The 15,313-nt window shown below is 42.2% G+C and overlaps 1 protein-coding gene across 1 annotated transcript in view; it reads left to right on the top strand.

Moving 5' to 3' along the window:
• PLD1 (phospholipase D1) overlaps positions 1-9,325 on the top strand; it is a 100,844-nt gene extending 91,519 nt beyond the window's left edge. The window contains exons 24-26 of the mRNA XM_024221289.3: positions 4,600-4,753; positions 6,096-6,213; positions 6,894-9,325. Coding sequence (XP_024077057.1) covers positions 4,600-4,753; positions 6,096-6,213; positions 6,894-7,118 — 497 coding nt within the window. The 3' untranslated portion in view covers positions 7,119-9,325. The remainder of the gene's footprint in view (positions 1-4,599; positions 4,754-6,095; positions 6,214-6,893) is intronic.
• The last annotated feature ends 5,988 nt before the right edge of the window (positions 9,326-15,313 follow it).

Raw genomic sequence — 15,313 nt, 5'->3', positions numbered from 1 at the left:
TGGGAGCTGTTTCATTCTGCTGTTGCTGACTCAATCAGCAGATGGCACATTCCTGGACACATTCCTGGTGGCTCCAAACTGTCCAAAGTTTGTGTTTCTCATCCTTCCAGGTGATGGAGTGGATCCCAGTTTACCCTCCGGGGATTGTCTGGTCATCCACTTGACACATTCTTCGGCCGATGGATACTCCCTTTCTAGGCTGGCACCTCCCTAACCATTCATGTATATCAAGCATTCATCAGCATACATTCCATATCTTAACCATATTTTAATTTACTGTCTCCACCACTTTTGGGGTGTGTGCTAATTCATTTGAGACTCCCGGCCTTTAATCACAGAGGGTGGTGGTCTGTCCTAGGAGCCGTTGAATGAAGTGAAAGTCACTTAACGGCTTATAGTGTTTGTTTACATTGTATCAATTACTTCAAGAACAAAGTCAATTAACTTGTTTGTAAGTTTTACATAGTAATAAAGTATCTTTCACAGGATAAATACAATCAATGGTTTCTACAGACAGTAGCTTACAAGTTTTAACAGAAGACACAAGAGATTTTTGTACTTGGTGAAACTGTTGGATTTTAAAGTGTGGGGGACAAATTATGAGGGGGTCACTGTCACTTGGGGGAATCACTGTTAGTACCTTCTTTAATATCCCTGCAAACCCTGGGTTTAGCAGGCCAATGCTCAAACCACTGAGCTATCCCTCAATTGCAGGGGAAATTTGTACCATTTGACTATCCTGACTGAAAAATCCCGTTAGATTTCTCTGCCCTGTACAAAGTGCACATGGCTATCACTACTTGCTGTGCTCTCTTCCATTTTACCTGCTAACCCATTCCCTGTGTTGTATATTGAATTTAAATGTAAAGTAATTACGAGTTAATGGGGGAAGCGAGATGGAGGAAGGCTTCTAAAGTGTATTGATTAATTGATAAAGAAATGTGGCTTTGAAATTCCCCCTGGTGGTTAAACTTGTCCCACCGCAGGGAATTCTGTCCATTTGTTTTCCTCAAACTCAGCTTTAGCCACTAAATTGCAAGAGTTGTCATCTGTTCCTTAAAGAACAGAATGTGCTGTGAAATTTGGAAGACTTGGGGAACATGTGACCATTAGGAAAATATGTTATAACAAGTCATAGATGCTGTTCATCTGTCTCTCTGTTATTGTATATTTATTATAAGGCCATAAAATAACAACATACGGCCAAATTCAGCTCTGATTTATACCACAGAATACAAGAGAAGAATTTGACCCAGAGTTACTACTATTTCTTTAAGAGAGCCCTTTTCAGCCTGTTGTAGCAGTACGAAGGCTTTGCCCATGAGCATCATAATATTAGGTCTTGTAAGAAGCAGAATGATACTGTCCTCCTCCTCAGAGACAATCCTGATAGCATACAGCCTTAGATAGGTTGAAGTTTGGATCGGGAGGGTTTTGCTACGTATAGTTGTCCTTTTGATAGTCTTCTCACGTCTCTAGTATGAAGAACAGCCACAATAGTTTTACTATTGATGATCATAAATACAGGACTAATTCTATGGTGCATCCACCTAAATCCAGGCAGGCATGGTGATGTGCTATCTGTACATTTTGCTGTCATCCCAGGGTATGTCTACCCTGCCGAAAAAAAATAAAAAGACCCACGGCAGCAAATCTCAAAGCCCAGGTCAACTGATTTATGTTTGAGGAGGCTCTCACTCTGGGGCTAAAAATAGCAACGTTAATGTTCAGGCTTGGACTGGAGCCAGGGCTCTGACACCAACCCCCTGGCTGGGTTTCAGAGCTTGGGCTCCACGAATGTCTACACTGCTATTTTTAGCCTTGTAGTGTGAGCCCAAGTCAGTTGACCCGGGCTCTGAGACTCGCTGCCGCAGGTCTTTTTACAGTGTAGACATACCCCCAAGAGGCTTGGGCTCAATGTACCAGCTGTGGAGCTAAATACATCCTCCCGTGCTGCCCCATGCACCTGACACATTCCTACTGAAGTGCCAACATTCTAGTGGAAAAAGCAAGGCCCTGGTTCTGCAGCTGCAGTAGGAGAGCAGTGACACAGATGTTTACAAGCCGGTGAGGCACAAATTTGTCCTACCTTAAATTTCCTGCTGATTAGTTGATTTAAACGTCAATTAATTTGGTTAATTCCTCCCCGTCCCCCAAAAGAAAAGAATTCCATGTGACTGAAGCCCTGAGTGATTGAAGCACATGGGAATAAATTCTTAGTTCAGCTGCACTGTGGAGGAGTGTGAGTATTTTAAGGGGGTTGATTTTATTTTTCCACTTCTCACTAGCAACTCCTGATAAAGCGGTCGTCAGTATATTCAGTCACTGGGATTACTAAAGCATCTGGGTTTCTTTCTATAGGAACCCGTTTGTTGCAGGGTTTTTGCTTTGCCTGGAGTGTTTTGTGGGTATATGTTAATTTGCTAAATCCCAGCCATTGTAGTCTCTTGCTGCTCCTTCCCCCAGAACAAACCCTTGCCTGCTTTTCTGTGCCATGTTTTGTTTTTCCTGATCTCTGTGCAGTACAGGTTAAGCTCCTTTGGAGTTAAGTTTTTCTGCAAGCATTGGGCGGGCAACTAAGCAAAGTGCCTATGTGCATTGTCCATTTTATATATGCAGAGCGATTGTGCACTCACTTTTGGATGTTCAGTCAGTGGGAGATGCAGGAATGGGCACACAAAGTCAGAGGCTTGCTTAGGGATAGTTGCCAGTTTCTCCCTGACTGTAACAGGATCCTGACACAAACACCCGTTGGAAATAGCTAAGGCATTAGAATGATTCTTGGCTGCGCTGGCAGTTAGCTGATCTGTGTTGAATGAGCTGGTTGTCTGAGCCCAGTTCTTAGCATGTGTGTGTCCCCACCATAAAGACCACAATCAGAATCTGAATTAATTGGCACCTGGAAAGAGTGACTAAAGACTGGATGGCCATAGAGAACCTGCCAGTCTTGTAGATGATCTCTGGAGAACAGAATGAAGCACAGTAGCCAAGTACCGGGAAGAAGTTTCTACTACCCATCTCCATTGTTGTTATATGGCCAAATAACCTTATTCTCCAGTGCCGTCACTCTGGCACCTTTAAACTGCCATAACTGCACTCAAAACATTTTTAAGGAGAGGGGAAAAGTTATAATTATATATTAGGACGTGTGCATATGTTCTGAAAGAATTGTCTGATATTTTGGCTCTTTACATTTTGCACAATATGTTCTAATGCTACCTCAACAGCACAGCAAAGAATAGAAAAAGAACAAATGTCCCTGTTGGTTAGAATGGCCTCTACGTCCCTGGAGGGTACATTTTCATTGTATTGGCAATACTTGGGAACTGGCACACATGGCTCTCCATACATAGAAATGAAAATTTGGCCCCTGGGAGTTTTGGAAGCCTTACTTACCAGTTGCTAGAAACTGGAGTTCTCCACCTCCCTCAGTGCAGTATGACTCAGAAATGATTTCCTTCTTTCTTAACCCCGCTCCCCCCCCAAAAATATCCTGAAGGTGTTTTCTTTTTCTGTTGTTTATTTTAGAAGAAACACTAATGCTGCGTAAGTGGGCTCTGCTGTGCAACTTACTTTAACACTGATTCTGCCTGGGCTTAGGGCACAAATCCAAGTAAAAAATTTTCCGTTCTTTTGTTATGAAATAAATGAAGCAAAGAAAATCCATAGAATGACTTCAAACAAAGAAGCCGGCTTGTGTCATTAAACATATTAAATAAAGACCAAATTAAACTCTGACCCTTGCCCTTGCATGCCATGGTATCGCTCTGCAAAAATAGCTGGAGGCTACTGAGAAATTAAGCTTTAAAACCTTTTGTGTTGGATTCAAAATTGTTTAACCTTCTTTCATGCCCTGGAGTTTATGGAGAATGTGGAGATTTCCCCCCCCCCCCCCACATACTGATCTTGGCTCTTTTGTGGCTCTTTAAATCAGAAGTGGCTTTGATGGAGGGTCTGTTCTAACAAATCTTCATCTCGAGACTCTCCATCCTTAGCAACCTAAATTGTTTTGCTAACGAGAATAAAATGGATAATGTTCACATGGCATTTACATTGATCTTCTCCAGTTCCAACAAGTGGCAAAGGTAATTCAGCCTCCTCTCTACCACCTACTGACAAAGGAGAAGATTTTTAACCTATGAACTCCCGTAGTGTTTTATCACTTCCATTGGAAGAGACTGAGGACAATTGAGTTCAGGTCGGCTAAGTCCAGGCAGCTGAACTTGTCATATGCACAGGCAAGGAACCACACAGTGGGATGGTAGAGGGTGGTCGACAGTAAAATGATGGTGGTAGGATATACACAGAAGAGTGTGAGGTTGGAGGAGAGCTACTCATTGAAACTCTCCTTTACACACAAGAGTGGTGTGTCTTTCTACCTAGTCTCAGGGCATACTGTGAACGCTGGGGCCCTGCAAAGGAGAAGCTGGCAAGACCCCGTTCTTAAAGTTATTTGGTGCCTAGCTCCCATAGCTTTGAGGATCTGGGTCCACGTCCCGCTGGTGGTAAACAGGCCTATCACCTTTGTGGTGGTCGCATTCCTTGGGGAATCGGTATGTATTGTTTGTGATGTTATAGTTTCTTTGTTTCCCTTGAAAGGCTCTGCTAACATCAATGACCGCAGCATGCTGGGAAAACGCGACAGTGAAATGGCTATCATTGTGCAAGACACCGAAACCGTCCCTTCAGTGATGGATGGAAAGGACTACAAAGCCGGAAGATTTGCTCAGTCACTCCGCCTCCGGTGTTTTAGGTATGAGTGCTAGAAACTAATTACGGTGCATGAAAATCTCATGCTAAATTCTTGGGTGCCAGGAAGATCTTACCCACTGAGGTCTTTTCCCAGCAGGTTGTGGTAATTAGTATTTTGTACTTGTGCAGGAAGATGCAGTCCTGCTGCCTTGCAGGGATTGCATTCCTCATTGATTTTGAAAAGGGAGCATCTGTGCAGTTGTCCATAAAGGATATGCCCGGGATTAAAGATATGAGTGGGTTTAACTCCTGTAAAATCAATGAACCTACACCCACTAACACATGGACTGAGTTTAGCCCAGAGAGTTTTGTGGTTGCCTAGATTTCCCATGCAGTGTCCCATTCCTTCCTCCCCCCCCCTCCCCCAATGACTATTTGGATTACAAATCTTGGGAGTCTGTTTTGGTTAAATTTTTCCTTGACCCCTTCAGTAGGGGGAACGTGCACAGAAGACAATGGAACTTTGCTAAGGAACAAATACTGCCACTGCACTGTATCAGTTTTAGGTGGTGGTGTCTTTTTTTTTTTTTGTACTGGGAATTTGTTCAGTCAGAGAAGCCATCTGGCAGCAGCACAGCTATTTTCTCATTAGAACACTTTTCCCCCCCATTTTCCATCTGGATGGTTTTTAAACATAAAGGAGGAGAAGATAAGGCAGTGCTAAGGCTGACAGACTATTCTGTGTAGGAAATAGCAGCAGACAAGGAAGTCTCAGTGCGCGCAGCACCATCTATTAAGTATTGAGGACATTATCTAAGGGAACCCTTTTCTTTCTTTCTTTCTTCAGGAGTGAGTTGTTGGGTTCACATCGAAGAGGGAATGTGCCTAGTGGTTAGAGCAGGGGAACGTGAACACAGGGCTCCGCTACTGACAACCTGATTTTGCAAGATGCTGAACCTCTCTTGGGAGATGTACATTCTCGGCTCCCATTGGTGGGACTGACTGGTATTCTGAACTGATGACTTCAGTCCCCTTCCATTATTACCTTCTGGAAAACCTGTGGTTGATTTTGCAGAAGGTTTCTCACACTCTGATAAACAATATCCCCATCTTTTTTGGTATATGTTTGTGCAATGCCTAGCACAATGGGGCTGCAATGCAAATAATAATAAGAATAAAAAATAACAACATGGGTCCTTTATGAGTTTTCGGTTTTGGATGGTTTTCTAGGGTCACTTAACTCAATAACTGCACATGACTGGTTTTGTTACCTGCTGGTTTTGTTTTCCTCCAGAAGAAAGAAGCTGATTACAAGGATCACATTCCTGTTTATGAAAATTCTCTGGAGGGTTCTGTGTTACCTTCCAATGACATCAGTTCTTCTCTCCCCCCCCCCTTTTCAGGGTTGTTCTTGGTGGTTCAGCAGACCTCAGTGCTGATCTTCAGGATCCAGTCTCTGACAGATTCTTCAAGGAGGTGTGGGTCTCAACAGCTGCCCGCAATGCCACTATTTTTGATAAGGTGAAGTACCTGGCTCGTTTTCTCTTTTTGCTTCCAACAGGCTCACTGTTGATGGATGTAAAGGAGAGAAGCAACATTTTGGTTTTGTGGGAGAGAGACTGGTGGGGCGGGAGGGTTCAATCTCTAGATCTCATCAAGATATTTTGAATACTGAAATTGCACAGCAAAAGGCCACATCAGATGAAGGGTTTTCTTTTGGCATAACTTTTTGGACCCTTAAATACTGTTGGCAGACAAGCAAGGTAGCAACTCTGATTGTCCTCGCATTTATATACTGATTTTGCAGAGTATTGTAGTTCCAATTTCTGGAGCTCTTGATTTACATCAGCATGTGTTAGGAGAGAATTGGGTCCTGTAAGAAAGAATCATCTATTTGCCCGTATGCAAAGCAAGGCTCACTGATAAAGCAAACTAACTATTGCTAATTTTGGATAATCTCCTGTAGGGATCAGGAAAAGTCCCCAGAATCCTAATTTGCAAACTCCGGTCTTTTGCGATTGCTGTACAGATTTTCTCATAAAGGCGGGTGTACAAATTGTTAAGCTCCCCAGGCTCCATTAGCCAATTCACTTAAATATATATGAAGGTGTTTACAGTAGCATCAGTTTCCACTGTGGAATGCAAGTCGTGATATTTTCCTGTATGCTTATGTGCAACCTCCTCTTTCTATTTCAAATCAGGTGTTCCGATGCCTTCCCAGTGATGAGGTGACTAATTTAGCCCAGCTGCGTGACTTCATTGCCAAGTCAAAATTGGTAACCCAAGATGCTGCAAAAGCAGCAGAAGAATTAAAGAAGATTCATGGATTTCTAGTGCAATTCCCCTTTCGTTTCCTGGATGAAGAAAACTTACTGCCTTCTGTTGGAACAAAAGAATCCATGGTGCCCATGGAAGTTTGGACTTAGGATGATTTAGACTGCTTTAGAATTTAAAGTCTGGTTTCTTGGAGACAGTTTGCATACCTGATGATTTCAGGAAGCTTTGTATTGCCAAGGTAGCCACCGAAAAGGTCTCCATCAAACTAATGTGCCTTTCTTAAGGATTTTGGTGGAACAGCTTCAGACAAAATGACACTGTTATGGGGAGGGAAAGAAAATTTGGCACTTATGATCATTGACAAGTTCTATTAATTGAAAAGAACAATACTTCTTTACAGACATATTCTAAGCACCTTAAAGATGCAGGCCACTCCTATGAAGGGAGACAAATCATAATGTATATTACTACTGCCAGCATGATCATACATGTACAGTGATTGTGATACCCAGGAGTTGTAGGCTGTTTGTGCTTTCTAAATCTTTATGTGCTTGCAGTTTATTACCTAGCTGGAGTTACCCTCTTCATCGTCTCTGTTTTGTATCCCCTCAAGTATTCCCTCACTGCTTACACCTCCATAATGGTTGGGAAATGTTGCCTGAGGCCAACTCAGGTGTTCCTATGATCATTGCCTATCGAGCTTAGATGTTACATTGCATATATGGCAAAGGACTAACACTCTTATGTCAGAATCAGTGGTGCTGTCTTGTCTCCTGGCCCCAGGGGAAAACATTGGTTTTTTTACTACAACTACAGCAATCAACATTCCTCATGCTCAGCATGGCACTGTGTAGATCTCCATGAGGGGCAATCCCTAATGGAGATTGAGGTGATGGGAATCTCTTGAATTCTGTTTTTTCAGGGTTTGCAGAACTTGTTTGAGTTCAGCAACTCTTTTTCTTACTATCTAAACTATCATTTTTTCCCCAAGGGAGAATCAACTTTTTAACCCTACATTTTTCTAGCTGAAGGAAATCCTGCTGCTATGTATTAGGGAGACGAGAATCCCAAAAGCTAGGTTGGCAAAGCTGGGTCCTCTGTTTGGATCACAGAGCTGTGGGTATACACTGCATTAAATTCTTAGAGCTTTCCCCTGCTTTCTTTTCCACTGTTTCACCTATAAGGAACAAGAACCTAGTAACAGTTGAGTCAGAGTTGAAATTTTGAGCTGACGATGTTCAAGGTTGATCAAAGTCACTCATACTGAGTTCGATCACCCTCCAGAGGCTAGTGGGGAGATAGCACTGAACTTGTCTCTGGGACCAGCTCCAGTAATGGGAAGACATGGTTTTGAACAGTCTCTGCAATGCAGAAATGTGACTCCATGTCATCCGAGGGACTGATAAACTCACTCAACATGGTCAATCTTTTTGCTTTCCATTTACTAATACAAGTGGCACAATTAATAAGAAACTCAGAACGCTGGGTTCCTATCTGGAGAGAGTGAGAAGCTGAGACCCCCATCTCTGAATGCAGAATGTTAACTGATTCCGTGGGAGTGCCATTCACCAAGCAAGGGCCAAATGTGGCCCATAATCTGTGGTCCAGTAAAAGCCCTCACTATTCCTTATACATAAGGCTTACGAACTTTCATTGCTATTTTTCTCTTTGCTAAAAAATTCCAATGAGTATAACTAAATTTGTCCTTTAAAAAAAAAAGACGTTTGACAGGCTTCCAACATGCATTCATTAGTTTATAAAAAAAATCATGACACCCTTTTGAAAGATATGTGCCAACTGTGTTTTGGGCATATCTTACATTTAAGCTGATTGCTCTATATATTTTAAGAAATGTAATTAGGCATAGAGTCATTTTCCAACACTACATGACATTAATAAGTAACAAACACTAACATGCCTCAAGGGCAGCCCAAGTCCTAGCTAGTTGCTATGTTTTGTGTTACTTCATGCTCATATTTCATAGATGCAATTAATTAGTGCTATGGACAGGACTTACAACCATTCCTTATACTCGGTGAACCAGTGGTCTATTTAATCTGTCAATAGTGCATGCACAGCTTTTATGAAGTAAACTGCAATGTGTTTATAGGTGCTGTGATTTTGTGTAGTGCACTGCAGATACCTAGGTTCCCTCAAGATTTGTTGGGCATTGTTATTTAAAATCATATTTGTTGTTTAAAATGGGACACAGGGCTGACCTGCCAACTCCTGTGCTAGAGAAATATGCTATCAGGTAACCACTGCAAAGCTAGGAAACTAAAACATCAAAATACTTTTGCTTTTAACACTAGCCTAAGGCTTTTAATTTCACGCAAAAAACTGTTGGCCATTTTTAGTTTGAACAAGGAACAAAACTGCCAATATGAAATGATTGTAGCCTGCCACATATTACCATTAAACCACACAAGTATAGAGTCATAGTTGAAAGAGGCCCAAACCAGAACAGCATATTCATTCACACCAGACCTACAACGAAACCTAAAGAAGCATATAATGCTCCTATCATCTTCTATCTGTCTAGATGCTCATATGGCTCCTATCACCGTAGTACCTGAGCATCTCATGATCATTACTGAATCCTTACAGCACCTCTTTGAAGTGGTATTGAAACTTTGTGGCTTCATAGGTAACGTGCCCCAGCTTGTACCCCGGATTGTCTTTCCAAAACTGCAATGCAGCTGACATGCAAAACCCAAGCCATGAGGCGTTTGCCCATCTCAGATGATGTTAGGGGTCTGATGTCAACCCATACAGCCCAGGAATTTTGAATTAGTATTGAAACACCATTCTTAATCCACCCCCTTTGTACTATACATTGGCTTTGCAGCATTTGCAACATATAAAATACCTCATTACTTGAAGATCTTGCCACTGCCTGAAAACAGAGGGTGGATTCACCCTTGCACATAGAGTTAGCACAGGATCTATGCAGCCCTTTAAATAAGGCTTAAATAGAATTAAAGTAATGTATAGGCATTGCCCTGGCTCTCTGCACAGGAGTGAATTCTGCTTCGTGTGAAAGGATAGGTTAAGAAATTCTTCATTTTGAATTTCCCTGATTTTGTTGGTTGCCAGACTCTTGACGTTAACGGAACACCTTTATTTTATTTTCCTTTATGGATGGAGGGAAAAGAAAAAAATATTAAGAAGAAGAAAAAAGCCAAGACAAAACTTTGCCATTCCCCATACTCTGGGGAATTGATGTATCTTGAAATCCAATATTTTTCAATGGAGTCATTCAAATGTTGCCACGATTCTGGAATCCTCTTACACTCTTAGGCCCCGACTCTGCAAGCTGCTCAGTATGAATGGGCACCTACGTCCATGAATAGTTCCATTGATTCCCGTGAAGATTCACACTACGAGTCCAGGGTTCACAAATGCAGAACAACTTGCAGTATCAAGGTACATTACAGTACACGGGCCTACGAGTAGTCACAAGAGGAAGTATTCTGCTCTGTAGCCTTTACAGTGCAATATGTGCCCTCACATCATTCTTCATACATATTCACAGCCTACACAGAAGTTGGTGTCTTTTGTGAATGGCCGTTAATTAGACTTTTCTTTCACATGCTTTGAGGCCACAGCAAGGGTGATGTTTAACACCTGGTCTCTGCACATAAACAGTCACCACTCTTTAGTCCTTAATACCCTGCCGGTTTTACTTTTACTTTGAATACCCAAAGCAAATCATGGCGTAATCGTTTGCAAATGTACGGTACTGTAAGCAGTGATAGTGATAGTAGTTCCTGAAATATGTGAACTGTTTTTGTGGCTTTTATTTTTAAAAAATAGTAAAAAAAAAAAAAAAAGAGAAAAAATCTCCTCCAGACTCAGATTTTATATTTCATGATTCAACCTGGATGGAAGATTTATGGTGGCTATTCCTAAGCAGGTGCCAGTACGAGGATTCAACGTCACTTCTTACCATGCCTGTATATATTTTTAAAGAACGGGATATTTTTATATATATTTTGTTGTATAGCTGCAGGATTGGACTTACTTTTTAGCATAGAAAATTATGCACGGTAAAAAAAACCCCATGAAAAATAAGATTTACGTAATCGAAGCACTTGATTATTAAAATAATTTGTACCAAAAAAGCCACCCATTGCTATGCAGGAGATCCCGGGCTTTTGGCTCAGCTTCTGGGCTTGTACTCCCCAAACCAGCTGACGCTGAGCGTGCGCAAGAGCAGCACACTTAAGATATGTCTACACTGCAGCTGGGAGTGAAGCTCCCAAACCGGCAGACAGACTCACGCTAGTGGGCTCAAGCTAAGCTGTGGACGTTGCAGCTCAGGATGGGTTCTCAAGTCCCCCTAGGCTTGACAGCCCATGCCACAAAGTTCATGCTGCTATTTTTAGCATGCTAGCTCAAGTCCTGCTAGAATGAGTCTGTCTGCCCAGGTTGGGAGGCTAGTTCCTAGCTGCAACGTCGACATACCCCTAAGGTCTAATCCTGTCTTCAATGAAAGAGGCTTGCCATTGGCTGACATGACTACAGGATCCGTCCCAAGGGAAGGAGGTGCCTTTTGTCACTCGGCGTCCTCTCTGGCCTTTGAGCAAGCAGCACAGACAGCCTTGGAAGGGAGTCCAGCAACATTTTAGCTTAGGCCAGGTCTACACTAAAAACTTTTGCCCATACAATAATGTCGACTAGGGGGTGTGATTTTTTTTTTAAATGACATTTTTATACCAGCAAAAGCCCTAGTGTAGATGCTGGTAAACCGGCAAAAGCATATTTTTGCCGGTAGAAGCTGGGCCCACACTAGGAGGTTTGTCAGTATAGCTATACTGGCATAACTATGCCAGCAAACCTTTTCTAGTATAGACTAAACCTCAGAAGCATGGTGGCTCGGGCAGCAAGATGAAATGTAAGAGCAATTAGAAATGGGAGGGATTCATAAACTATAACAGGAATTTGGGTAAACTCCTGGGACCTATCCCAGAAGCGCTGCTGGGGAATGACCCCAGTGAAGGTGATGAGAGTTCTGGTGGGGACTGGCACCAGAGAAGGATCAATATATCTGTACATTTCCTTTGTCATATTAGGATCCAGGCATATTTTTAAAATTAATTTCAAGTTTTAGGCCGTAATCTTACAGCCCTTCTTCTGTCCCATTGCCTTCAGCGGGAGTTTTGCTTAAGTGAAGATTGCACGATTTGTCCTCTCTGATATTTTTAATGTATCCTTCTACTCAAATTATGTGATTATCTGCCTTAAAAGGAGACATCTACATTTTTATAGGTGTTTGTACAGTTATTACACAGTATGTGCGTTTTATTTAAAAATCAAGCAGAGGCAGTTTTGGGACAAATGAAAAAAAGTCGGTATGACCCTTTACAGTGTAAAGTTTACACGACTGCTTTTGTTTTACTTTTGTTTTTTTCACAACTTAGGGCCAGCTCCGCTGTTGGTGTAAATTAACATAGCTCCATTGACCTCAGTGAAGTTCCACCATTTCAAAACCAGCAGAGAATTTGGCCCAGCGTGCCTCCTGACCTCTGATATGAGCAAAGCAAGAGCCTGCACGGTGCCATCTTAGGTGTGCAATAGGACAAGGCGGGCATCTGCCATACTAGCCACAGGGCTCTTCTCACCCATGCTGAGCCCCACCGAAATCCAGACCCTTGTAGATTCAGGGTGTTGGTTAGGAGTGTAACTCCATCGCAGTGAATGAATGTTAGGGTGACCAGACAGCAAGTGTGAAAAATCGGGACGGGGGGTGGGGGACAATAGGAGCCTCTGTAAGAAAAAGACCCAAATATTGGGACTGTCCCTATAAAATCGGGACTTCTGGTCACCCTAATGAATGTATTCAATGTAAAACCAGTGTAAATTAGATAGAATTAGGCCCGCAGACTGTAAATCTAAAACTGAATGCAATAGTACTTTTTTTTTTTTGCCTTCTTTTCTTTTCAAGTACTTGTGATCAGTTCATTTTTAACCTACCAGTGCAGTTTCATAAAATAACATAGATATTGTGAGTAATTCGTATTTATCTGGCTCTATCCTGACATGCAGGAAATGAGAACGTTTTTAAATTCACAGGTCAAGAAATGTACAAGGTTCTGCTAACTAAACTAATTGATAAAACGAGCTTCCAAAATATTTGTGCTTCAGACGTACAAGGCTTGACGTGATTCCGAATCGCTGTACTTCTCCGCTTTAGATTGATAAAATTGTGAACACATTGACTGCTCCTTCTGTGAAGGGTTTTGAATTGACAGTTTTGTGTCCCTGTTTCTGCTAATGGCTGCTCCCTTCCCTATCCATTACTGTATTTGGTAAATAGATATGTATTAAGTGATTTAAATATAATGTATCAGAAACATTTGGCTGATGACTTTTCATTTTAAATGGCTTTTGGAATGATGATCATTTTGCAAGCCGTGGACCTAATTCTGCTTTTGCACCAAATGAAGAAAACTTCCTGGGCAATCAGTGGATTTCCATGGCAGTGTAAAGACAAAGCAGACTCAGGGTGAAAAAATCATTACAAATGCGGCCCAAGATAAAGTTACCACTGGGACAAGAGGATTGCTAACTTGTCTATAGTCAATGAAAACCAATATATTTTAAAGGAACATTGCTATAAGAACCCTGAGGTCTAGAACCAGGGTGTGTGGGGTTCCCGGCAGGCACTACATCCTTGTTGCAACCAGGAACCCAGTCAGGGCTGTCACCAAGAAGTACTGCAGGAAGTCCCACCCTAAGAGGCATGAATGGCAGCCCTCTGCAATTCCCTGATTGGGTGGCACTCCCTATATAAACCAGGAAGCCATTTCTGGGAGTTTTTTGAGCAAAGCAGATCTTTGGTGTGTGCTTCTGCCCTAGAACCTTCCTCACCAATCCTTGCTGTGACTCACCTTGATCCTGGCTCTTGACTTTGGCTCAGCTCCTGACCCTGATCTTGGTTTACCGACTTTGGCTTAGGACCATTACTAGGGTGACCACATGTCCCGTTTTTAAAGGGACAGTCCCGTTTTTTGGGACTTTTTCTTATATAGGCGCCTATTACCCCCCAACCCCGTCCCATTTTTTCACAGTTGCTATCTGGTGACCCTAACCATTACTGATCCACCCCAGTGAAGAACCCTGGCCCAGCCTCACCCTGATTCTCATTCCATGCTCGCAGTTTGGTAATGGACTCTGACTTTGCAGTTTGATCTGCTGTGGCCCTGAATTGATCTCTGACCTTGGGTCTGATACTGAGCAGCTCACTTTGTGCCCACAAACTGTCCATGACCCGGCCCTGACAACTACACTCAAATCAGGCCCCAAATTTAGATTTTATGAATACGAGCTTTGTCACGCAGTAGAAATGTTTCTATCACTGTTTAAGTCAGTGTTTCTCAACTGGTGGGTCCCATCCTGTAGGGCAAAAGGCAATCACCGGTTGTGAGGCATTGAAACTTTTATTACCATCTAAAGCAAAGAAAATCTTGCTCCCCTCATACCCTCCCTCATCAAGGTCAAGTATTCTTTGTCAACCTCTCAAAATACACACCAATGAATTACATGAGCTGAGCATTGTTATAATTTTTTTACTCTCACTTTTATAATAAAATAAATGTAAGGGGATTGTGACTTTGAATAAGGGGTGGCCAACTTGAAAAGGTTCAGAAACATTGGTTTAAGGTAGCTAATGGAAATATTTTTTTAAAACTGCCCTATGGTGGTTGCACTCCAAACATTTTAGCCCCAAGAACCTGAAAGTGAAGCTTACTATGGGAGAGGCAGGATAGCCTAGTGAATAGGGCATTGGATGGTGACTTTGAAGACCTAGATTATAGTCTCAGCTAGTCTACTTGCCTGCTGGTTGACCTTGGCCAGGTCAAGTCGCCTCTTTGTGCCTCAGTTTCCCCATCTGTAAGATGGGGATAATAGTAGTAATGTCCTTTGTAAAGCACATTGAGCGCTACTGATGAAAAGCGCTGCATAAGAGCTAGGTATTATTATTATTATACACAAAAGTGAAGCTGACTTCACTGAGGTTGCTTTGTCCAAGCTGAGAGAAACAGCAAAAGTAAAACAACACAGATGGGAAAATTTGACTTCTATTTTAATAATCCAAAGGTACATCTGCAAGGCAATTTGTCTCTTTCTAACATGGCTCTTAAATTGTCTGTCCATTTTAAAGCTGAATAAAGGAAGCTCTGAGTTGAGAGAGAAAGGAGCAGGCTATTGCTGACCTCCAGGAACAAAGCAGCCATGGCATATTCAAACCCTTTTGCAAAAACAGAAGCGTGCTAATTCTCTGTTTCTTATGCTTTACCCGCCCTTCCAGTGCCCCAAGGCTATCTCTGACTTCAAACCT

Source organism: Terrapene carolina, unplaced genomic scaffold (genome assembly GCF_002925995.2).
Source record: "Terrapene carolina triunguis isolate 2854851 unplaced genomic scaffold, T_m_triunguis-2.0 Scaffold88, whole genome shotgun sequence".
Taxonomy (NCBI): domain Eukaryota; kingdom Metazoa; phylum Chordata; order Testudines; family Emydidae; genus Terrapene; species Terrapene triunguis.
This window is presented reverse-complemented; position numbering and strand designations above follow the sequence as displayed.